Below are 25,201 nucleotides of genomic sequence, written 5' to 3'. Positions count from 1 at the left end.
TGCTTGTTCATAATAGCTTCTTCCATTATAGTTTGTCATAAGGTTATCGTAGATAAGACACATTTTTCTAAGTATGAGACTATACAGTGCAAATTATTAATATTTTGGATATATTATGCCTTTATAACAATGTTCACTCAGATTGGAACCATGATTATTGTAATTCATAATCTGCGTCCTAACCTCTACATAAACCCCAATAACGTATAACTCAGCCAGAAATTATACAATTCTCAGTAATTTTTCAGGTTATGAATCTAGCACAAGGAATTTTAACGATGACTTTATTCACTTCATCAGATACAAATTATATAGATAGTCCTAACTGACTTTTGAACTTGTACTCCTCAGAACTTGTACTCCTTTATTGGCTAAAATACTAGTGCTGTCAGTTAAACGCATTATTAACGGCGTTAACGCAAACCCATTTTAACGGCGTCAATTTTTTATCGCGAGAATAATGTTCTTTTTGGCCTAGCAAAATGTTTAGTTTTTTTTACATGGCACGCCGCACACACTTGTTTGGGCTTGCGAGCCGACCAAAGAGTAGTAGGCTAACGTTACGTTTTGAGTGGATGGCGAGCGCGAGACGCCGAAATGGATGCCAATAAGATTCTGAATGGAAAGTTTACTTTTAAAAAGTTGCCAAATGGTTCCATTGACAAGACCAAAGTGATCTGTGTGTTTTGTCTTTGTGAGCTGAGCTATCATCACAGCATGTCCAGTCTGAAATACCACTTGATGGCCAAGCACACAGCTGATGTGAATTCTCCGCCCCCTCGTCAAAGCCAGGCGACAAAAGCACAAAGCAAGCAGATCCACTTTTCCATGTTGATAAGAGCATTAAAATGAGAAAAAATAATGGGACAAAAAGAAATCAATGGACATTTAGAATAGATAAAAATATGCGATTAATTGTGAGTTAATTATGACATTAATGTGATTAATCGCGATTAAATATTTTAATCGTTTGACAGCACTATAAAATACATATACTGTAGACAGTCTATATGAATATATGAAGTGATGGATAGTGTGCAGGATTTTGTGGTTCTTTCACAGTCAAGGTTTCAGGCATTTTCACCTGTGTAGATAGGAGAATATAGAGGCAGACAGGAAACACAGAAGGACTTTGTAAGGACAAATGTAATTTCACCTGTAGCACAGTGTCTGTTCAAAGGTATGGCTTTGTTATAATGCCAAATGCAGGACCACACGTAGAGTAAAAAACATAAAACTTCTCAGTCAGTAATCCTTCCATAATGTAATGTCTCTGTCCTTCATCTGGAATAACGCAATGTCATTCCACAGTGATGAGTGGCAGATCTGCGTCATTCCTCACCAGTTGTTTGCAGCTTGTGAAACACAATGCTAAGTGGCTCCCTGTGTGCATCATCTCCGAAGAGGAGGCACCGTGCTGCATTTCCTCAGTGTCAGTAATTAAAAAAGCAATTTGCACCAATGCAAACTAATTCAGCAGCAGCAAAGTGAAGGGGCTGGCTAAAGCCTGCGTTGTATGCTGTAGGATTTAGGACCGCAGACTTCCCGTCGTGCCGTTGGAGTTTGAATTAAAGCCGTGAGACTCAGCAACACAACAAACCCCCGGTGAAAACTCCCATTTCCTGCTCCATCTGGGACCCCTGCAGAGTTTCTCTCTTCCTCTGTCAATGGGAATCAGGAAATAATACAGCGTAGTTAAGGATTTGTGACTTTGTAGCTTTTTATGAGCAGGCTTTGAAAAGCATAAACAAGTTAGAACTGAGATTGTGGAATAGATATTTAATGGAGTAACAAATGCACATTCATCTCTTTTCTTGTGCTCTTGTGATTTATTTAGATAGAAACCTCCTTGCTTACTCAGTCTTTTTCTATATTATCTTTACACAGCCACTGTACCTTATGTGATTTCACTCACCATGTTTTCTCTAATCTTCTGAGCTCCAGGCAACTTTTATTGTTTTTTTGCATTTGTCTTTTTTCACTGTGTGCTCATTCCTCAGATTCACAATGAAGATTAATACCCCCCAGCCCAGTGGATTAAACTGCGTCACTATATTTTATGTAGTTTCCTATTAAAATGCATTCAAGTCACTGCAGTGGAATACACAGCTATGCGTCTCTTTATAAAAGTCAATTTTAAACTAAGGCTTATGCTGCGGCTTGATGTAATGACTTTTTCCCTGCTACAGTCAAATTACCAACACAGTCTCCACACAGAGTTATTGGACTATCAGCTCCCACACATCCACCATCACAGAAAGCTTGATACTCGCCACAATCACTACTACAGGCACATCTTAACTCTTAGCCGTTATTAGAAAGATGAATTATAGCCAAATTAGGTGTTAACATTATCATTCAGGGGCCTTAAATGAATAAAATGAATACATGCTGGATGTGGTGCTGTGTGTTGATATGCTAGTTTAGTGTCATCTCTCTTGTCCTAGTGGCAATAATTGACAATAAAAAATGGAAGATGCTAAGCTAGTAGCTGCAGGAATCTACTGTTTATTAATAGAAGTTGAACATCTGCTTCTGTCTGAAAAGAGTCCAGAGGGAGTGCTGATTCCTCTAAGTTGCCTACACAAGAAATATTACAGCTGTGTAAGGAAACATTAACCCGCCCCCCTTCAGTACCTATTGACATTGTACATTTGCATGATATACGAGCGTCTTTATCATCCTCAATGGCTTCCACCAATTAACGAGTCGCAAACTCAGCAGAAACAATGTTCCGGTATTGATAGCCATATTTGCAAATGCATTACAGTGTCGTATGAGAACCAGTCTGCCTAGTAAAGAGGATTAAGTTGACTGTAGTTCATTTCATGGCTCAGTGTTTATGTGCAGAATAGTGGATTAAAGGACTGATCTGCAGATTTAAGCCTGGACGAAACAGCATGGAGCCTGGTTATATTTCTCCTCAGCTTGTCAGGTGGTCAGCGAGCTCAGACAGAAGTCTGTATTTTACATCATGACCACCTGCAGCGAGGGGGGGAGGTGAGGTCGCAGGTTGAGATCCCAGCTGATGGCAGACGGAAACACGTGGACTTCATGTACTTTAAATGAAATATGTACAACTAAATGATCTGACACAGCCCAGGCTCCGTATCCAGAGAAGCCTCTAGCAAAAGAAACATCCCCAACTTTCTTTTGCCCCGCTCTTTGACTAGCACTTTATCCTTGATCTTGAAGGTCAGGATTCCTCCTCTTTCTTCCCTCTACTCTTGGTCTTTTCCCCAAAGTGCCCGAGGTGCTCCTCGCTCTGTGAGATTAGTAGCTAATCCATGAAAGGTAGCGGATTGGTTGTGCTCTCCCTTTGAATGTTATTAAAGAAGGCTGTCCTGAGGTGTGCGTGTGTGCTAGGTGTAAATGTGCATGTGTGTACTTGTGCCTTAGGTGTGTATGCAGGGTGTGTGTCCTTGTTCTAATCCTGTGATAACCAGACGTGGGCCTCTGAAGCAGAGGAGATGGGGGGAGGGCAGGGCGAGGAAGGGGATGAAAGGATGGACAGGGGCCAAAGGTGGAGCAGGGGGTTTGACAACAACAGAGATCAGAAACGAAGATTTCCAGCCTGACGACTCAAAGGGTATGGCATGGGGGGAGTTTGATAAACAGAGTGTTTGCCTCTTTTTCAGTTACATTCCAAGTATTCTTCTTGAATAATGACATTGCATGGGAAGTTGAACTTACAAGGCTTTAATTGCTGCTGATTGGGTCAGCTAATGGTGCCAAGTATTTAGCATTTTAAAGGTGCCCTTTGGAGTTTTCTTGTAAACGAACAATAGGCTCGTTCGAGATGAGCCAGGTCTGCGCAGAATCGATCACCGGCAATCGCCGCCCAGTGCATGCCGGTTAGATTTGTGTCCGACTTGATCCCGACTTGCTCTGACGTCATGCACACGTGGGGAACGATAACCTCACAAGATCAAGGCGGCTGCAGTTCTGAGACGCAGGCAGCGCAGTTGCTTTTCACCGACTGCAAGACCCAGACGGACCCAGGGCATGCTGGGAAACGCCGGCCTCTCAGCTGATCTAACAGCTGATTGGTTCAGAATTGACTCAACATGATGACGTTTTATATAAACTTTTTATTGATTTTGAATTGGATGGATTTTAACTGCTATTTGTCTGATTTAAAGGCTTATTCTGTACAAACCACATGTTGTGTGGCTGGTAGTTACGTTTAGAAGTCAGAGAGACTAAATCTGTTCAGATTATGGATCATCTACAGTGTGTTGTTAATTAAAATCAGCTAAAGATCGCATGTAGAGCATTTTGACAGCTACTCTGTCATAATTAAAACAACTGGAGACTGTGTACAAGCTGATATATGGATCTGATAACATTTTATTAAATCGGAATCGGACCACAGTGTTTCTGTGACTTCCTGTTCAGCTGGAATCGGCTGGAAACTGTCCGACTTGACAGCGGATTTTTGTCACCGTCCCCTGCTGCTGCCTGCTCTCGTCTACTATACAGGCGAGGCACAGTTCATCTCGAACGAGCCAAATATTATGTTGAATTTGAGTGATTCTTACCAAAACACATTGTATGTATCCTTGAGGTCTAATAAACATGTTAAATGAATTCTTCATAAAGCATTTGCAAAGCCACTAAGAGAAAAAAAAATATGCATTTTTACTAGCTTGCAGTCTTCTTCTTACTTGTCTTTGTTGGCACATTGCTAAATTTCTCGGTGCGTTCCCGCCACCAGCCTTCGATCGAATAGTGTGAATACAACAACTGGACTTTGAATCGTTTGTCCAAACAATCAGAATTCCATGCACTGCAATGTGTCACTCTTTTGTGGTTTTCTTTTAGCCATCCTCTTTGTAACTCTTCTGCAAAGTTTTTCCATGACATACATTTTATAAGATTATCGTCCGTTCAGGCCTGTAATTGTGAAGTTCAGGTCGAGGCTACAATGTTTTCAGGAAAGCAGCCTAAGATCAGACCTCGCTGTGGCTGGTGTTGTTTTGGCAGAAGGTGGAGGGAGTCAAGCAGGAGGAGAAGCGGCCAGCTCGGGAGAGATCCCTGGTGACAGGCTGTACATAATTGATAGTTGATCTGTCTACAGCCTGAGCAGCAGCAGTCAGCGCGGAAATACCTGTCTCACACAAACACGCACACACACACACACAAGCACACACGCACGCACGCACGCACACACACAAATTTAGAGTGCAGTTCTGCAATAAGCCTAAATTCCTAAATAACCAAAATTACAAGTAACCAATAAATAAACGCAAGAGTCATGGGGATCATTCACACACATACACACATGCACACAAAGCACCTGGTGGCTCTGCTGCCCTATCTGTTCAGACTGACGGCTGGCTGTTCCCTGCTTTGGCAGATGTGACCTTGTGGAAAAAAATCCCCCACCTTATTCTCTTTCCTCTCCCCTGTGCTCTTATTACTGTTTTTATATGCCCATGAGCAGACTTTAATTCTGCCCAACAGCAGGTGACTGTGTGTCTGTGTGTGTGAGATGTAAGTGCCCTTCAATCCATCTCACACACACATGCACACATACATCATACCCTCGATGGAGGAGCTCATCACAATGTCACTTTCAATTTGGATGAGCCCACGGTCTGTTCAGGAGATATAATGGATTGGATGATGGCAGGGAAATGGATGATGCGGCTCAGGTCTCCTGCAACAAGCATTCACATTTCTGATCCTCTCACTCTTCAGGTGCCATCTTTCAGTCCTCGAACCTCACTGTCTTTCACAATTGCACGCATTTAAAAACTTAACCTATAATACATACAAAATTATTGTATCTCTGTGGTTGAGAAAGGCTCCTGAGATCTACTTATTGTCTGAACAAAATGTACATCCCCTGCCAGGTCCAGTGTGGCCCAGATATTCACTAAACTAATGCGAATTACAAACTGTTGCCCCCAGATTAGCACTAAAGTCTTTGTGTTTGTCTTAACCCATGACTGTGTGTCCTTTCAGCAGCCTTTGAAAGTTCCCTCTGCACTGTAAACAAACGATAATATGAAATGGAAAAAAAAGTCAAAAATTACTGAATGTATTCCAAATACTGTTATTAGAGAGAGCGCTCTCTTGCCAAAAGACTTTTCATGATCGTTTTTTGTTTTGGGGATACAGAGCTGTTTAAATAGGAAAAGTCCAGAAAGTTTTCTGCACTTCAGCTGATGTGGTGCTCGGTAAGCAAGTACTTATCAGAAAGCAATATTTATTATCTCCAAAATACAATAGACAAGTAATCTTCTTTTGTGTGTCTCAGAGGGATAAAGATCTGCCTTTGTGTTCAGGTGCAGAAGAAGGGCATGCATTAAGGTCCCTGTTCATACTGCAGCAAAGAGGGCTTAAATGATGTATCATTCTTTAACTGTTTATCTGATGAATCAGATGAGATTTTCCATTGCTTTTGCAGTTTCTTGGTTGCAGCAGAGAATAAGAATAAAAACATCAGAGAATGATTTCCATGTAAACCAACATGGAGGCTCCAGAGAATAAGGCCAGAACAGTTTAATAAGTCAGCACAGCGTGATGAACTTAGTCGGTAGTGCAAAAGGTTTGTACGCACGTTTGGTCCAGCTGGTGATAACCGAAAAATGTGGAGTTATTCAAAAAGAGTTAGCTGTGGTGTCTGGTGTAATACAGTCTATACACTACTGACACCATGCACCTTTATGACATCTAAACATAGTGTTATTTCAAATCAGTAAAAGGCTCAGATCCAGCAGCCTCCACAGAAATCAAATCACACGGAGCTGAGCTCACAGCTTCTTGACAATACAATTTGAAGTAGAAACACCGGGATCTGATCTGATCATATATAGGAATACAATAAGAATACTTTCCTCTGAAACTTCAAAATTGGCAACAGCATTCACATTTTTAAGAAGCCTAATACATTAATAAATGTTGATCCCGTCTGTAAAAGATATGACAATTAAGTGTGAGAGTCCTTATTAGCAGTTATATTTCCGGTTTATAAAGGTAACAAAATTAAAGACACATTTAGTTCAGTTTGTGTGTTAGAGACACACATTACTCTGTGGAGAAATATTAAAATGTATTGTACACTACTTTTGATTACTTTATAATCCCACACCCTTTTCCTTTGTGCCTGTAGTGATTTACAGTAGATAGTATCAGACTTTATGGTTCCATTAACATATTTTGTAGACCACAGAAATGATATTTTCATCCGTAATGCTAGTAACTCATGTTTCTCTGTCACCCAATATTTATTTTATTGTATATATAAAGACTTTGACACTTTTCCTAGTTTTTCTCTCACACAACAGCAGTTTGAACTTCAACTAATCATGTGGTATCATAACCACATTTGTTCTTGGATTTGTATAGTAGTGTAGTAAATTATTCTCCCAGGCCTTTATTGCATTTTATTTTGCCACATCAGTCTCCTCTCCAGACAGAGGGGAAGCAGTTTGTTGCCAGTTGGATACAGTATGTTGTCATGGGCTATAGCCATTAGTCAAGCTTGTCATTGGGATATTCATAACAAACCATATCACTAACCCCACAGCAGCAGTGATGAAAGCTTGGGAGTCATGGTCCTAAGGGGGAGTTTTCTTAATGCCTGTGAAACTCACAGAAAACATTTCTCTTGGTAATAGCCAATTGTGCCATTGTACAACATTTAAAAGGCCAGTGGCCTCAACACACCTCATTATGTATGTGCAAATGAAGGAGCCTGTTTCAGTAGTTACAAAAGTCAGATTCATCATTGAGACTGTTCCATCCCTCATATAAAAAAGAACAACAAATTACGGAAAAACATCTGAAACAATTTTTGATGACTGATCATGATGGGAGATAGAGAAATGGCTCGCACTCCAGTCGGCTGTTTGTCACTGATGTCTTATTACCAGACTCACAGCTGTCTAACAAGTCATTTAATCCAAGACTGAGTCTCAAATTGCATTTTTTTTAATGGAAAGTAAAACAAATTACCAGCTGGGTGTGATCATTCCTCGTATTTTACAAGGAAAATAAGCATTCAATTTTCTTAAATCAAGTGTTATTTTCTTGATAGTAGTACTGTGCAGATGTGAATATAATGACTGTGGAAACAAGTTTCACTGCAACATTTTTCCACTTGTTTTAAGCAAAATGTAGCCTATATTAAAAATATATATGAGACCAAAGAGCTTGTTTGCAGTGACGTCTGTTATTTTTGTCTTTAGAGCATGATGAATGCCTCAGCGGGCTCCACAACTGCGATGAGAACGCCCTGTGCTTTAACATGGTTGGAGGCCACAGCTGCTCCTGTAAGCCGGGCTACACTGGCAATGGAACAGTCTGCAAAGGTAAGCACCACCATGTTAGTTATGTTATTTATTATGTCATGCACATACACGTGCCCAGCATGTACTGTTTTAGTGGTGAAACATTTGTCGTACATGAACTATGCTCATTGTAAACAAAGAGCTGTGTCTTCTGTCCCAGACTCTACTAATAAAATCAGCTACATAAAAACACACAGCTCAAGTTACTTAGAATCATCCATCCTGAAGAATTTATCAGAAATAAAGGCAATTTTACTCAAAAGTGTAGTACTTAAATTATCATTAAATGAGCAATAAAACATGAAATGGAGACTATCCGGGAGACTTTGGCTAATGGTAATGTACTGGCACATAACTGTACACACAGAGCTTTGACTTTTAGTTAAATTGTGCTTCACATACATTCAGGCTCTACACTGTATGTTTACATGAGACAATATGTTCGTAATTTTGGTTTTGTACCAACAAACCACCTCTTCTGATACATAAGGAAATATTTGCGCTGAACATCGTGAATATTCCAGTGTAATCTGTTTTGAAAAATAAAACATAAATCAATCATATAAAATATGCAAAATGGCCCAATTAAAGATCTTTCTAGTGAGGTGTTGTTCAGGCATATTCACAAGTCTGTTCCACAGTTGAACGATCTCACATTGCCCATAGCGGGTTAATCAATCCCTCGATTAGAAATCTATTTAAAGGGGACGTGCACTGAGTTGATTGACACATAAAGATCCATTTACTCGTCAGGGGGTGTACTACACATCCTGGGAAAACGGTTTCATAATGTCTTCTCTGGCTTACAATATTATAAAGCCCAAGGTGATTTCAAATTGCTTCTTTTCACCAATCAACAGGTCAAAACCTAAAATTATTCAGTTTTCTATCGAAATAAGATTAGATTTAAGAAATAAATCGTTTATCAATATGGTTATGGATCATTTTTCTCTCGATCCACTAATTCAAACTACAGTTTGAAGTACAGTGTGGAACTCCTTTTACTGGATAGGGCTTCTTTTGTTTTATTCTTATTCTTTTTTTCTGGGGTAGCAGGGTATTATTCGTGTATATATTTCATTTATTTCCATTGCATTCTGTCAACTTCAATGATTTCTCCGTGTTTTAAGGGACACATTAACTAACAGTCTACCCATGGATAATGAACATTTTTGAATTAACCTTGGTGAGATGCATTAATCACGCGGAATAATATCGTGAGAGCCTGTAATGAATCACATCACCAAATTAGCTCTTATTCTGTATGCAAATACATATGCTGCTGCTGGTCTAATCACATAGTTAATGCTCGTTAATCTTTGTGAGTAATGGCTCTTCTCCTCTGTTCTACCTCTAGCTATGTGTGACGGATTGTGCCAGAATGGGGGAACCTGCATCTCACCTAACAACTGTGTTTGCCAGCAAGGATTCACTGGGAAGAGATGCGAGACAGGTAAGAGTTAATTTTAGTTTCACTCTGACGTTTCTCTCCTCAAAAATAGCTCAAGAAAGACTTTTTACTGAATGATCAAGAAGTGACGAGAAACGGAAGAAGAGGTGACGTAAGAGGTGTTTTATTTTCTTAAGATCTAACAGGAAAAAGGAAAAAGAAGAGGGGAGATTACAGTAGAAAGGCACTTAAGATTAAAGTTGTTGCTTTAGTTATGTTGGCATATCTGGGCTCTCAGTGATAATTGTTACTTTGTGGAGCGGTCTTTGCTCTGATCCCGACAAAAGAGCCGGGGTCTAATTTATAAAACTGTGCGTAGGATCCTTACTAAAAGTGTACGTACGCCCAAAAGCCAAAAATGGTGTTCGCCAAAAAGAAATCAGATTTATAAAACGTGCGTACGCACATCTGTAAGCAATGTTCCCTTTATAAATCACAAGGGTGCGTACATGAATCAGCCTCTTATCCCGCCCTGTACACGCGCATTTTTAACCATAAATAGTCAATGCAAAGCACCTCATGAATGCTGATTAGTATGTTAGTGACCCTGGCAGTTGTTCTTTCGTTACACCGAATCATGATGACTGGTAGAGAAAAAGCTAAATACTTCTCAGACGTTCAGGAATTGCTGCAAATTGAATTATTATTTCGGCCTGTTTTTGCAACCTGATCTATAGACTACCTATATTAATAATACCGTCCAAAACGGCAGGCATTACAGCACTTGGGGACAGCTTTGTTATATCAGACCTAGATTTAACAGAACTATATATTATATCAAAACAAGCTTTAGTGATACAGTTGAAGATTATATATAATAGTTATATAAAGCACTTAGCTTTATACAGCCGGTTGCCCCCAGAGTGGCGAGGACCTGTATTTGGACCGGGATGGCACGGTTCCGGCACGTTGCCCTCTCTACTGGACCCAATTCAGTACATAGATCCAAGAGCGCAGCTATAGGGAATTTAAATCGGCATATTAGCCAGACATCGTCATCGTCATCTCTTTCTCTCCTGTTTCTTCCATTGGCGTAGTCCTCCTGCAGGGCCAGCAGTGCCATCATGCAGCATTACACACGGGGGTCACTGCAGTATTTATATGTTTACAGCAATTTGTGATTGTTAACACCTTGCCAAAATCACAGCATTAACTAGTGGTATCCCCCATCCCGAGATACAATTTGAAGACAAAAGTGTAATAGGCAAACACACTTTTCATCATGCAGGTTTTGTCACAAACAGTATTAAAGTTTGGACCGATAACGAGGACATTAAGTGTGACGATTGCGTGAGAGCTTAACAGCTGTATTTCCAGACTTTGACATTTGATGATATATGCACAGTTTTAAAGACAGATATTTAGTTATTTACTGTGCTCTGCCGTTATCTAATGCTAGGGTATTTGATGCTATCCTGTATTCCAGGATATGTACGATGACAATGTGATGGTGAGACAGTGGCGATTAAATATTAAGAACAAATTTTTATTTAAGATTTGAGTTGGAGGTGTTTATGGAACAATAATCACTCAGTACAAGTGCAAATAACACTGCTGGATTTAGTCTTCATGATAACGTGGATGAGTTGGAGTGAAACAATGTGCGTGAGGCATCAATACTTGAAAATATTAAGAGTAATCATTATTCCCACATTTACTTTCTGCAGTCTGACTTCAGTTCACCACCTCACCATCTGCGTCGCCAATTCCCGTTGTCTCCAAAATGTGCGTACGCATGGGTCAGAGTTTGCGTGGATTCTCCCGTCAAGTTTGTTTTTTATAAATCACAACCTTTGCGTGGGAAGTGGCGTACGCACATTTTCAGCCCTGTTTTGTGCATACGCCACGTTTATAAATGAGACCCCAGCTCTGTAAATGCTGATATGTTTCCAGTGCTCACACTGTGTGTGTGTGTGTGTGTGTGTGTGTGTGTGTGTGTGTGTGTGTGTGTGTGTGTGTGTGTGTGTGTGTGTGTGTGTGTCCGTGGGTGCGTCTGACTGTGTGGGTCTGTGCTCCATGGTGAATAATGAGCTTGTATCTCTTCCAATGGCCCGATGGAGGATTTGAACTGCAGTTGCAGCAGTATGGGAATTACCCCATATCACAGCCCATATTAATCAGTGTGGCATTCCTCCTCATAGGCTCCATGCCACATCCAAATAACAACTGCACAACTCCTGATGCACAATACACGATAGGGCAGGATAGCTTAACTGAGTATTAAGTTGGCCTGTGTTTTTACAATCGCAAAGACCATATCACTGCTTCTCTCATGCATGGAAATATGTCAAACACAATGTTGTGATAAGACTCGCGGCTTTGGATCCTATTCAGTGTGTTTTCCCTGCAGTGCTGGTGATTTAAGGTAACCAAGCAGGACTGTAATCCTGGTAGTTGTGCAAGATGCACCATATTTCTAATCTATAGCAGCAACAGCTTTCTCATAACCCGTTTCAACCTTTCGTGGAGTGTCCTTGAGGAGACAAGCGGCCAAGCTAATAGAAAGTCAAGTCATGACAGTTCTCTGTGTGTGTGTGTGCGCGGTTGTGTTTGAGTGAAGAAAACTGAGCCTCTGTGCTTGCTCATTGGTTCAGGTATTGATTGCACATAAAGGACGTTTTTTACGAGGCGTCCTTTTTACTACCCGTCTTAAAGTAAATGAATTTCCTCATGGTGCTGCAATGAGATGCTGAGGATGGGGGAGTGTGTGTGTGTGTGTGTGTGTGTGTGTGTGTGTGTGTGTGTGTGTGTGTGTGTGTGTGTGTGTGTGTGTGTGTGTGTGTGTGTGTGTGCGGTGCGTGCGCGGCGGCGCGGCGCGGCGCTGCGTGGCTACTGAGTATGTGTCCTAACCATAATGACTTATCCTCCTCCCTATTTTGCAGCAGAGAGGGTTCTAAGGACCTCGTCCCTTAGTAATGGCACGGTCCAGGCAATCATACATTTCATTACCTTCTATAGTGTTTTAGATCTCTGCTTTCTCCCTTTGTCTCCCTCTCTCACTTTACTCTCTTTTGTGATTGTCCTGCGTCTCAAAAAAGTCACAGAATAGTCCATCAATGGAAAAATCGTACAAATTGTACAGCAGCTATGTCCAAAGTGTTTCTCAAAAGCTTTACAAATGAGTACATTTTTAAAGAAAACGTTTCTTTTTTTGTAAAGTACGTTTTTTTTACACACTTCCATTTTCATCACATCAATCATATCAAGGTTAGGTTTGAGGTAAGTTTTTGTTCTTAAATAATGAATTCCCTAAAATGTCAAAGCACACTGCTTCGTCAAAGTACAGAATTTAAAAAGCCTTTATTATAGTGGCTACGTGAAAAACCAACACGAATCGACTGCACACCAGTCTAACGGTACAGATCCACTTTTGCGACACGACTGAAGCGTGCTGTCGCTACGTCATACATCCACGGTTGATGCTCCACGCCCTTGACCGGCAGCTGATTGGACGAACGCGTCACGTGGGTCTGGCTACTCCTGAATTTCAAAACGACCATCGTGGCGGCTCATTCAGAATACGAGCTCGTATTTTACGGAAATAGTTCGCCGAAACGCGTTTCTGAACATTTTAAGCGAGAAATAGGCCATACATCGACAAAGGTCAGTTTGAAAGATTTTCGTCTACTTCTATTGGACAGTCGTGGGCTGCTTCGCGGGCGCGTTAACGTCGCTTGACGTCACGCATAGGAATAAAGTGGACCACGGCGTGACAGAAGCGTCGCACAATCCACTTGGTCGTGCGACGCGACCATCCAATACTCAGGGTCAAACATTGCACAGGCAAGTGAATTAATTAAAAGCTTCAATTATACATGTGAGAGTTTTCAGTCACATTCAGCTTCCTCATAGAAATTCACCCCAATCTAATGCAGGTGATATTAATTGTGTTTATTGTGCTCACAACATTGAAAATCTATTTAACCTGATACCACCCTTATGTGTGTGTGTGTGTGTGTGTGTGTGTGTGTGTGTGTGTGTGTGTGTGTGTGTGTGTGTGTGTGTGTGTGTGTGTGTTATATATATATATATATATATATATATATATATATATATATATATATATATATATATATATATATATATATATATATATATATGATTACGCTAGTGTCTTTTTTTGTCATTGTGGGGATGCAGGGGAGATTATACAACTTGGCAAGAAAGCGCACCAGCATATTTCCAAAAATGTTGAACTATTCTTTTAAGTGTCATTTTTCAATGCTGTGAGATGAGCATCACAAACAAAATTCCATTTACCTCTATTGTATTAATTTGGGTAACCCAACCCTTTTAAGATGTTCTTTTCTCCATTAATTGTGACTGGTTGCAAACAATGTTCTCCATAAATACAGTTGTCTCTTTCTTAATCACACCATGAGAGGAATCAGGGGATGGAAGATTGGTGGCTTAGGGATCAGTCTGTTTTCATGCTGATTAGACTTTGAGGTTTGGTGACGCAAACACAAACAAGCGCACACATCTGAATCTCTTGCACACTACTCATGCCTCAAGCGACAAGATGTTTGTCACCACAGCTGCTGCTTCAATGTGCATGTCTATCTCTCTTCTTCCTCCCACAATCAGACTCCCTCCCAATCTCGTCCGAGTCAACTCTGGCAGCTCCCATCCTCATGTGCTTTTTTTCCCCTAAGGTTTTATAGTTTGGGACCACTGTTGGGGTCCCATGCTACAGGGCTTAAGCCACTGGCACTGTTTAAAGACTGCAGTCATTTATTGTGAAATGGGGAGTCGGTCTCATTGTCTCCTCACAGTGTGACAGGAGATCCCAGTGAGGGAAGTGTCTACTGAAGAAGCTCCCAGAGATGTATGGAGGTTAATGTACTGTTGGATATGCTGCTCTCCTGGTGGGGAGGATGGGAAGGAGGATGGGGGATGTGAACGATAGTTTGGTGAGAAGCAATGGAGATGTATGGGGAGAGTGACAGATGCAAAATTCGAGGAGGGAGAGGAAAGAGAAGTAACGACCAGGAGGGGGGTTAGAGGAGGTGAAGTGGAAAGGAAGATACAGAGATGTTGGGGAAAAAAACTGACAGATGCAGCGATGGAATTGGAAATGCAAGGAGAGAGATGGGTAGTGAGAGTGCAGGGGTTAGCGGGTTTTCTGTGCATTTGGATGTGGAATGAGGCTGGTGGAGTCGGTGCAGCAGAAGGAGGAGATGCAGAGCTGGGTGGATGAACATGGAAAAGCTTTCACTAAGTCTGGGCTCCCTACCCCCAGAACCCTGTGAGCTTTTAGAGGCCTCCCCAGGGACGCCACCGCTTCTGCTGCTGCAGCGGCAGACTGACGGCCTGTCATAAGACACCAAACAGGAGCTCTTCAAGGCAGTGTGGATAGACACGCACACCTATGAGCGTGCGCACACACACACACACACACACACACACACACACACACACACACACACACACACTTATGTACGAGAAGACGCTAACAGTTTGTGGATTGTCAACCTGCCTCCCCATTTTGGACGGGTGTAAGTCGGTGTGTTGTAGTGTACACATGCAATATTTTGTGTCTGTAATTGCACAAGTGTGTGGATGCGTGTTAATGTGTTTTCAGTTTGTATTATGATCTTGTGACTGTGACTGTGTGTGTGTGTGTGTGTGTGTGTGTGTGTGTGTGTGTGTGTGTGTGTGTGTGTGTGTGTGTGTGTGTGTGTGTGTGTGTGTGTGTGTTTGTGTTTGGTGGCTTGTCATTACCATTCAGGGGGAATGGATGGGGAGGAACAAGGGACATGCATTGCTGACAGACAGACATCAGCTAGTGGAGAACTCTGACACATCATGAATTATGCAGAACACAGCTGTGGCAGGGCACATACACTTCAGTCGTGGATATAAATGTACGCAGGGCCAGCCATGTAATGTGTGCCCCGAACATGCCGCATACTCAATGTGTTAGCCTCAGGCTAGCACCATTCCTTTTATGGCTTGGGTGAGAGATGGGCAAACACTGGAATATTAGGTTTATTTTTCAGCAAAATGGATGTCCATTTCTTCCCTATCTTGGAGAAATTCAGAACAAAAATGTGCTACTATACCTATTAGGATGTTTTAGAGTACAAACTAAATGTCTGTTAAAGTGATGGTTCGGAGTAATTTCACCCTAGGGTCCTTTGCACCATGACCTCGAGCCAAACACCCCCCCAGAAGCTTTTTTCACCTGGGTCGAACATTGGGAGCGTTAGCGTAGCGTAGCGTTATCAGCTGAATAGCTTAGCGCAGAGGCTAATGGATCCGAAGTGTCTCTTAACATTACCCCACTAATAATGCCCGAAATGATACCAAACGTCTACAGTAGTACAAATAGGTTATGCACTCATAAAACGATGGATTGTAAAATTTGTAAGTACACCAGAAGTTTATGTAAATAACACTTGCCTGCTGGCTTCTGCTTTCTGTGTTTCACACAGGAGAGCGGGGATCGCGTCCCGTGTGTGATGTTTCCTTCGTTTTTCGCGTGTGTTGTTTCCTTACCACATTTTTCTTTTCCTAAATCCAACTGAGTTTTTCTTTTCCTAAACCCAACCCAGTTCTTCTTTTCCTAATCCCAACCTGTTTTTCTTTTCCCCCGTGTGTGACATTAAAACCAACCATAGCCTCACGATAACACGCCACGTGGCTTTAGAAAGTGACTGCCGTCTGCTGTATACAGCGTAGATATATTGCACGCGGATAGCTCAAAATGCGTACAGCTAACACGCCACTTGGCTCTAGGAAAGTGGCGTGTATGTTTACGCGAAGTCATGATGCCACGTTGCTCGAGGACATGTAACAGAGTCGCCAAGGAAGTTAAAAAGAGAATTAAAACGACAACGCGACAGGCAAAGCAACAAGACCAAAGCAACAAGACCAAAGTTAATATTGGAGTGGCTTTTCCAAGATGGAAAGAGCTCATAAGGAGTAAGGATTTTAAAAGGGACACCGAAGTTGCCTGCTTTCTTCTCGACAGGTAATTCTGCCTATTTGTGTAAATTCGAAGTTTTATAGTTGCTTGGCTAACTATAGCATGGTTGTACATAACGCTAGAACGACGTCTAGGATACTTTTCCTCGCGTCGATGATGAAAAAGGATTGGCTACCTTGTAACATAAACGTAATTATATGTGTCGTGATTTCCCTGGCAGCTCACGTCATGTGCAGTTGTAACACAGAACAGCTACAAACAAACAAATGGAGATACTAAGAGCTAATTTCGGTTTCATTGACATTGTTCATACTGCTCAAGGCAAGGCAAGGCAGCTTTATTTATATAGCACATTTTAGCAACAGGGCAATTCAAAGTGCTTTATATAAAACATGAAATAGCAGTTAGAAAACAATTAAAAACTATTTAAAAAAATTAAAAGACAAGAATAAAATTGACAGTGCAGTATAAGAATTTAAAGAACTGAGAGATAAAATATGCAAATAAAGAGCAGTTAAAACAGTTAAACCTATAAAAGCAGATACAATAGGTTATTTAAAGAAAGGCAACATCAAAAAGATAGATCTTCAGTTGACAGAAGCTTTAGTATACTCAGAGAAATATATTAAAAACAAACCTCCGTTGCTTCTCTCCTACGCTGTAAACATTGCCTTACACTGTTAATCTCATACAATATACGATAGCACTGATACTTTGCTAACATTAGCTTGCATATGTTTGGGAACCTGATAGCTGATGTTAGCAATGATGATAACAAAATAACGTAAAAAACTATTATTACACTGGAAGGAACACTCACGGACGAAGTTGTACTTCTTGGAATAATACGGCCACCGTAGGAGTTAAAACGCACTCGGAATGGGGGGGAGGGCTAGACAGTAATATTCAGTTGGTTGTCATATACAATTTCACCACTAGATGAGAGACATTCTTACACAATGTAGCTTTAAAACACCAAAGTCACACAATAATACAAACAAACCAACCGATCAAGGCAGCGGTAGACCACCAACTCCCTTGTTCTGTAAGGTAAAATTTATTTTTTTCAAAGGAGTCGGATGGCTTTAAAGAGAGCCTGGATGGATATAACCGCTTCAGTTCCCCATTGGAAAGGGCTGTCTGACCGAAAGCAGTGAAAATATTCTAAATATAGCTTATACACTTATACAACTAGGTGGCTAAAATACGTTGTGCTGCTGCCCAAGCTGGCTGTCAACAGCAGTACATTGCTGAGCTTCCATGTTGGTACTCCTGCCTCCTTCTCCAAACTGGGGGCATGCCAACTGCCATCTACTGTAGGTAATACACTGACTATGGATAAGCACCTCATACAACACAACTTCAAAATATACAAACTATCCAATCAAGTTGGTGTTGCCAAAATTTAGTTTTAGTTTATTTTAAAATTAGTCCATCAAAGTGTACTAATCATTCTGAAAGGTTGAGCTGGATATCTTTGCTCTGGGTGCTTTTGCATTATGATGAAAAAGAGAATGGCAGTGGAAATTGTCAGAAGTCGTGCACAACTGATGGACATTAGATGCAAATCAATGATTTTATACATGTTTCCTTGAGGATAAAGACTTAAGATTCTCCTAATCCTTAGTACTTTCTATTTCCCCTATATTTATTTATAATTGTTAGGGCTTTTTTGGCCTTTATTTGATTCCTGCATTATAAACCCAGATTTAGTTGTAACAAAATTTCTTTGTGATCACTACTTATTCTTTTATGTTTTGTTAAAAACCATATTCATTACTAAATCACATTAGTTGTTTGTAATAATCAGCTTAAGTATGCAGTGCACAGATCATATTAAGCAGAGATAACTAAGGATGTTAAGTTTCTGTATGGGAGGGGCAGGGTCATTTGAACTGTTCTGCAATGAAGCAATGCAAAGGCTCATGGGAAAAAATATGTTCTGAGCGGTTTCTGTCCTGGTTAAAGTGTGTTTTAATAATGTTCTGTTAATGTTTTGGGTGTGCATTTATGTTATCTCAGTTTTAGTTGTGTATGGTTGATTTAGTGTTCATGTTTATCTACATTTATTGTTGCTTCATGACCGAGACCCGGGTGGGGACTGATCGGCTCTGGGCAGTGAGGAAGTGTTCAACGGTGTGTGTACACAGATTAGAAACTAGTAACGCTGTTCTCTGAGTGAAACTTTCCACGCAGTACAATACATTGGAAAATTACAGTGTTAAGTGTGTACTGTTCTGTTTTTTTTTAGAACAAATGTATTGAATACATTATTCTTAAAATCAAACTGTTATAAAAGAAAAGCCATATTTACATGAACAAATTTGATCTTTAGTAGTGATAAGTAGCCAATTAGTTAATATTTGTTTATGTTTCTTTGCATGGTTAAAGCTATAGTCTGTAGAGAAATACAGAGAGAGTTGTGTGGAGCTGATAGTCTTAATTAGCTTTGTATCAACTCGTTTGGCAATGGCTTGAATGTGGCAATGATATGAATAGGGAGGTAGCGTTTGTATTTCTTTTATTTTCAGCTCATTATCTTCTCCTTTCAAGCCCCTCTAAGCGTCTTAGGGTGCTTTGCCACGAGTTAAAATTTTCTGTTACCATGCTGTCAGTTTTATAACTAATGGCCGACGCTGCTGTCCCTGACTGGCTAGCTTCTCAAAGGATGCTGTGGGCTGCTAGAAGAGCATTTGATCAGATGCTGTGGACGGACACCTCTCCCTTTCGTTTTTCAATTCATCTGCAGTCTCAAGTTCTCACAAGCATTTTTTATCATCAGCTGCACTGAATCACACAGAGACAAGTTTAGCATCAACAATGATCTTTCAGGACAAGGAGAAAGAGATAAAAGATTTTTATGTTCGGTGTTAATGATGCAATTTAGATGTTTGACTCCTACACACTCCTGGAGGGTTATGTTCAAGAGCACCACCAGGGATCCCTGGTGTGTTACACCTACACTGTAAATTGATGTTGTATTGGTGGAGGAAAAACTTTTTGGAAGTCGTGATCATTTAACAGCACACATCTTCCGAAGTGATACTTTCATTAAGAGATGTGATCTAAAGAGGGGAGAGTTCTGTTTATGTGAGTAAAACGGCTCCTTTTCATCAGAGCTTCCATATTAAATTTAATATTCAATGAGTTTTTACAACCTTTTCTCTAACTTTACATTTCTCTGAGTTCTATAAGGAAAGACCAAGGAAGATAAGTGAGGGAAGGAAGAGACATATGTAGAGAAAGAAAAAAAGACGGTATTTAATTATTGGGTAATAGCAGATGAGAGGAGATAAGACGAGAGGAAAAGGGGGACAAAAAAAAGGAGGTGATTTATTATAAGATGTAAAAATGGAACAGGAAAATTAGCAACGAAGAAGAATATGGAGGAGGATGGGAGGAGACAAGTGAATAGCCAGTGAGTTAATGAGGAAACTTTGAAGGCAGTGAGAGAACGAGTGTGGAGCCTGAGGTCATGCTGGCGTATTGACTAGGACAGAGAGCCGAACAGGGCCAGACAGAGAATTTGTTCGCTCAGACCTCATTTACATTGAAGTCGAGCTCCAGGAAGCTTTTTAGAGTTTTAGACAAAAACACAGACTAGACAGACAAAAAAAAGACGGACAAAATGACAGACAAAAAAACAGACAGCCAGAGTTACACAAGCAGGAAGATAGATAGGAAATAATAAGACTTACATATGGTCAGGTGAATATACACAAAAAAATCACGACCTCATAGTTGAAATCTCCCCTGGGCACCCCCCTACCGACTCAGGCACAGGTAGTGAATATTTAAAACCATAAGAATTTTTTCGTCCCTTGACAGCTCCCATGATGCATCGCTGCAGCTCTCCCTTTCTCCCTCCTTTGCTCCACAATTTACCCACAAGGCCTGGGGGTCTGTGACTGTTGAAGCTCAAGCGGCTTGTTTAAACACAGTGATTATGTATTCATTATTTATTTAGAGACGGCCTTACAAAGCACTCACTCCATCACGCATAATTAGTGTATCTTAATTAGGCCCGGCTAATGGCCGGAGCTGTCGTTTAGCTGAGCGCAACCTGCTGCCTCTACTGAAATGACACATCTCCCAGGGATAGCTTAGCTTGCAGCTGTAGCTGCTGCAGTGCAGCGAACGGCACTGGCCACTGGTCAGCTATATTGCTTTGAAGGCTTTAAAAGGGTTTTCTCTGCTGCAGCATACATATCTGCTCTGTAAATGACATGTCCTGTGCTCTCATTTGACAGGAAAAGTGGAATTTTTTTTTGGTTTTGGGATGGAACCAACTATCTGGGCATATACCAGTTGGAGTGCCATTGTTTTTCTGTATGTGGGTAAATTCTGCACAGCTTACATAATATTGCAGACTTGTTAGCTAATTAGTCAGACAGCTGTAGCACTGAAGTGCAAATGTGAGAGAAATATCTGGCTCTTTAGCTGCTAAGTGCTCCACTACGCTCACCAGCAAGTTGCTGGTGTTGTTGTTAGTGCAGCTTTCAATGTTGCTGCTAACACAACTCCTTGGCTTATAGTTACCAGCACAACTTTGTCTATGTTGTGTCTCGGTGCCCCTGTTGGCCCAGCTGTCAATCAAACCCATGCATCTGCCCCCCCCCCCCACTCAGAGGCTTGGAGATTAAAGGAGAATTTGTGATCGCTAACATTTTTTTTCTTACTCTCAAATATAAAACAATTATTCTGAAATTCCTTTTCACATGTTTTTGACTTATAAAAAAATCAGTTTACACATTGTGATTTCAGTTGTACTTTAAAGGGTGAAGGAATGTTACAGCTCTAGGTAAGTGATACAGAGTGATTGCATTCTGTATGCACTTGCAGCTACCAATTGTTCACAAGGCTTGTTTCCAATTTACCATGATTACTCATCCACTCTCCCACTCAAGTGCTTGCAGATATGGATTTGCGTTTTAGTGTCTGTTTCATCTTTAGGAGCCGAGTGTGTAACTCAATTTGCCTCGGGTTCGTGATGATTGATTACTTGAGTTTGCTCTTTCTCCTAATGAAGACGGAAGACCAGTGACAATTACTCAATTACACTTTACTGTACATAAAAAAAGCAGGGATCACAAATCCATGCCTTACCTTATCATTAAGGTAAGACATGCCAATAAACACTTTGTATACATTATTATTGACTTACAGATTCTGCAGCCTTTTTTCAGCTGTCATTGTAAATGTAATCTGACATGACAAATTCAGCTAATTTTAAAATCCATTTATTGTCAAATGGCATCAGGAGGAAAGTTTCAGTTGAGATCCAGAGATGTCTCTATATAATTCCTCCTGGAGCCTATCAGGATTATCACGTAGACCTTTGTGGTAATGGAAATCAGTTTGAATTAGGTTACTGTACGGGAGAAGTACATGTGGCAGCAGTAATAGTGATGCAACACAGCAGAACACCACCCCAATCCCCAGGGCTATCTGTCAGTCGAAGGGAAAAGACATGGGGAGGGAAGCGTCAGAGGTGAAAGCAAGGAAAGAGAGAAGGTGTAAAAGCAAAGACCTGTACCTGTCCAGGATGAGAATAGGAAGCGAGGATGAAGTGAAGGGGTTGGCGGGAGCAGTGACAATAGAGAGAGGCACGAAGAGAAAAGGGCAGGCAAGACTAAACCCCAAACTCTGCCTTTTTCTGCTCAAAGAGAGAGCAAACTGCAGGGATGGGGAAAGGTGACGATGAGGGCACCTCTGTTTTTGCCTCAGCTTTGAGACAGAGATAGACAGCACGGTGAAAAAAGGAACACATGGAAAGGTAAAGGCAGAGGATTAAGAAAGAGAGGAGGGGGGTGGTATTGGCAGAGTGGCACAACAAGCCCAGGAGGGTGCAGAGGAAAGACCATCCGCTTGTTTCTCACTTTGTCCTCAGAGAGCTGCCTTAATAGAGCCCTTGTTTCCAAGCTGCCACTCAGGATAACGAGTAGGATAACTGCAGTCTGTCTCATCGTCTCTCGTTCTCCTCCTTTGCTTATTCCTCCCCCTTCTCGCCCTGCTTCTTCCTCCCACTTCTCTTTGCCTCCTTCACCGCTTCCTCCTCCTCCCTGTTCACCTCATCCTCCCACCCTCATCCTCCTCTCCTTTGTGGAGGTTTCTTTCTGTCAGTTTCCACGTCTTTCAGTCAGCAATAACTGTTCTTTGCGTGGCCTTGACCTCTCCAGGAGACGGAGACAGAAAGCCAGTTTTGTTGTTTGTTTGTGTGGTCTTTTTTTTTCCAGAGCAGAGAGAAGAAAAAAAGATGACATGATTTGACATGAACAAGTGAAAATACTGCGCCATCCCCATCTAGGCTTCAACTAAAGCAAAAGCCTCATGATTCAGTAGCGACAGAGCTTTCAGCCAGCACCCTTGTCTGATTGTCATTGTTGATGATTTAATTACAATGATCTTCCATTATCCTTTACGCAAGATGATAAAAGAGAAGGCGAGATCTTTGCAAGCATGTTGTATCCTTGCTGTACCTCACACATTCAATCTTGTCAAGTCCTAGGTTCGACAACAGTGAGTTTCACTGTCCTAAAACACCGCCGCACTTCAAAAGTTGATTTGACAGGAGGCTAAGAAGCGACAGGCCATAATTGTAGCTGACAGGTTTGACTCAGTTAAAAGAGAAAATCATGAATCTTTTGTTGAGGGTATAACCTTCTGTTGTTATCGCCAGACAGTCAAGCTTTTAAAACACCTGAATGAAACTGGCTGAAAATAACCCATTTGCATATTTTTAGACTTACCTCACCATCAGTGTCTGTTATAAATAGTATCTGACTGCTCAGTTGTACTTTGAACAATTTCATGCAGCCTTATTGGGGAGGAGAAGATGCTTCGGACAAATTCAGCTTGTATTTTTCTATACTGGCAATACACCTCCTGCAGCTCTCCCTTTAAAAGCTCCCTGCTCCTTTATCACACTGAAATTCACAGGCAACAAAGAGCATTTTATATTTCTCTTCAGTAGTGAGGAGAATTTATATCAATTTCAAAGATAGGCTAGTTATAGTATTTGCTGTAGACTCATGATTTTTAAGCAGTGTCCTTTTAACCCAGCATTGCTGTCCTAAGGGGAGAAAATGAGGTGCTCTGCTTGCACCAAACTGATGTAATTAGTGAAATTTGAGATTTCACTTTAAAGACTGCCACACTGAAAGAGAGAGCTTTTTGAACCTGGCCAGTATGGAAAACAGAAAAAAGGAATATGCTGTAGGTTTTTTTAGCAAACCTGCTTCTCAGAAAAAAACGGGTCATTTTTGAATAGATAACGCCCTAATCTGCGGGACATTTCATCAACAGTTAATCTGCTGCAGAAATTCTATTAAAAGCTGAGGGCTCATTAGCCAATAGATCTTAATCCCATTACTGCCAGGGCGGTGGGGGACCAGCCCGTCTGCCTGACGCTCTATGGGGGATACTGTTGCAGGCAGTTGTGGAGAAGGTCAGACACAGCACACTGCCATTTTCATAATGAGAGCAGAGCATCATGCATCATGCACAATCATAAAAAAGCCATCACGGACTATACAGGCACATTTAATCACGGTGCATGTCTGGGCCTAACATATTTAGCCCTACTGTGTAATGACAGGCTTTATTTCCTCTCTAGTGTGGGCCTGGCCCTTAGTTTAATTAAATGTTAGCTGAAATATCAGAGTGATCCGTCTCTCTGTGTGTATTATGCTCATTGTTGAAAATTGTATTGGATTTGTTCTTGGTTGATGTTTGCAGGAACGTTGCAGGGTCGCTTGTTGAAATAAAAGGGTGAATGTTGGCTTGTTGTAAACAGAAACTAGTAGTGAGAGAGTGAAAAAGAGAAACAAGGAAACCCATATGAAAAGAGCTGAATAGAAAAAACTGGGGTCAAAAAACAAAAAGAGAGGCGAACGTCACAGCACGTAATAAAGGTATTTCATTAAAGACGAGAGCTGAAGGAGGAGGCAAAGTCAAGGATATTTCTTAGTGGAGCTCTGTGAAAACAAACATCAGCTCCAGCTATTGAGGAAGCCAGTGAGCTTAGTATGTATACTTGCTCCATCGTCTGACAAATGAGCTTTGTTTCAGGATTGTAGTTGGCAAGTGCCCGCATCACCACAGCAGTTATGGCTTCAGCATCTCGTTCAAGGCTAACGTCCAAAGAAACCAAGAGAAACCGCTCACATATCATTCCCTTTTATTTACGTAGCGGATAATGAACGATCACTTGGCACTTGCATGATATGTCTGTGGTGTCATCCACTTCCACTGCTATGAATGACGCTGTGTTTATTTCTTTATCTATTTCTTCCTGAATAACATGAGCAGCTCTTTATTATGTAATTCTGAATTGTCCTTGACACACCCGTAAATGTTGGTAGCTGATGCTAGGCCCTGCTAGCGTTGTGTCAAACTCTCGGCCAACTTGCACCATCGTGGGAACATATTTTGAATTGGGGGTGCTGACAAATTTTCCAGAGTGAAGTTTTCAGCCACAGTCAACCACCACACACCAAACTGCATCCATCACAATGTATT

At 41.1% G+C, this 25,201-nt stretch overlaps 1 protein-coding gene across 1 annotated transcript in view; it reads left to right on the top strand.

Annotated features, from left to right (window-relative positions):
- nell2a (neural EGFL like 2a) overlaps window positions 1–25,201 on the top strand; it is a 120,308-nt gene that overhangs the window by 50,206 nt on the left and 44,901 nt on the right. The window contains exons 14-15 of the mRNA XM_039809654.1: window positions 8,199–8,321; window positions 9,658–9,753. Coding sequence (XP_039665588.1) covers window positions 8,199–8,321; window positions 9,658–9,753 — 219 coding nt within the window. The remainder of the gene's footprint in view (window positions 1–8,198; window positions 8,322–9,657; window positions 9,754–25,201) is intronic.

The sequence above is a fragment of the Perca fluviatilis genome, chromosome 8 (genome assembly GCF_010015445.1).
Source record: "Perca fluviatilis chromosome 8, GENO_Pfluv_1.0, whole genome shotgun sequence".
NCBI lineage: Eukaryota > Metazoa > Chordata > Actinopteri > Perciformes > Percidae > Perca > Perca fluviatilis.
This window is presented reverse-complemented; position numbering and strand designations above follow the sequence as displayed.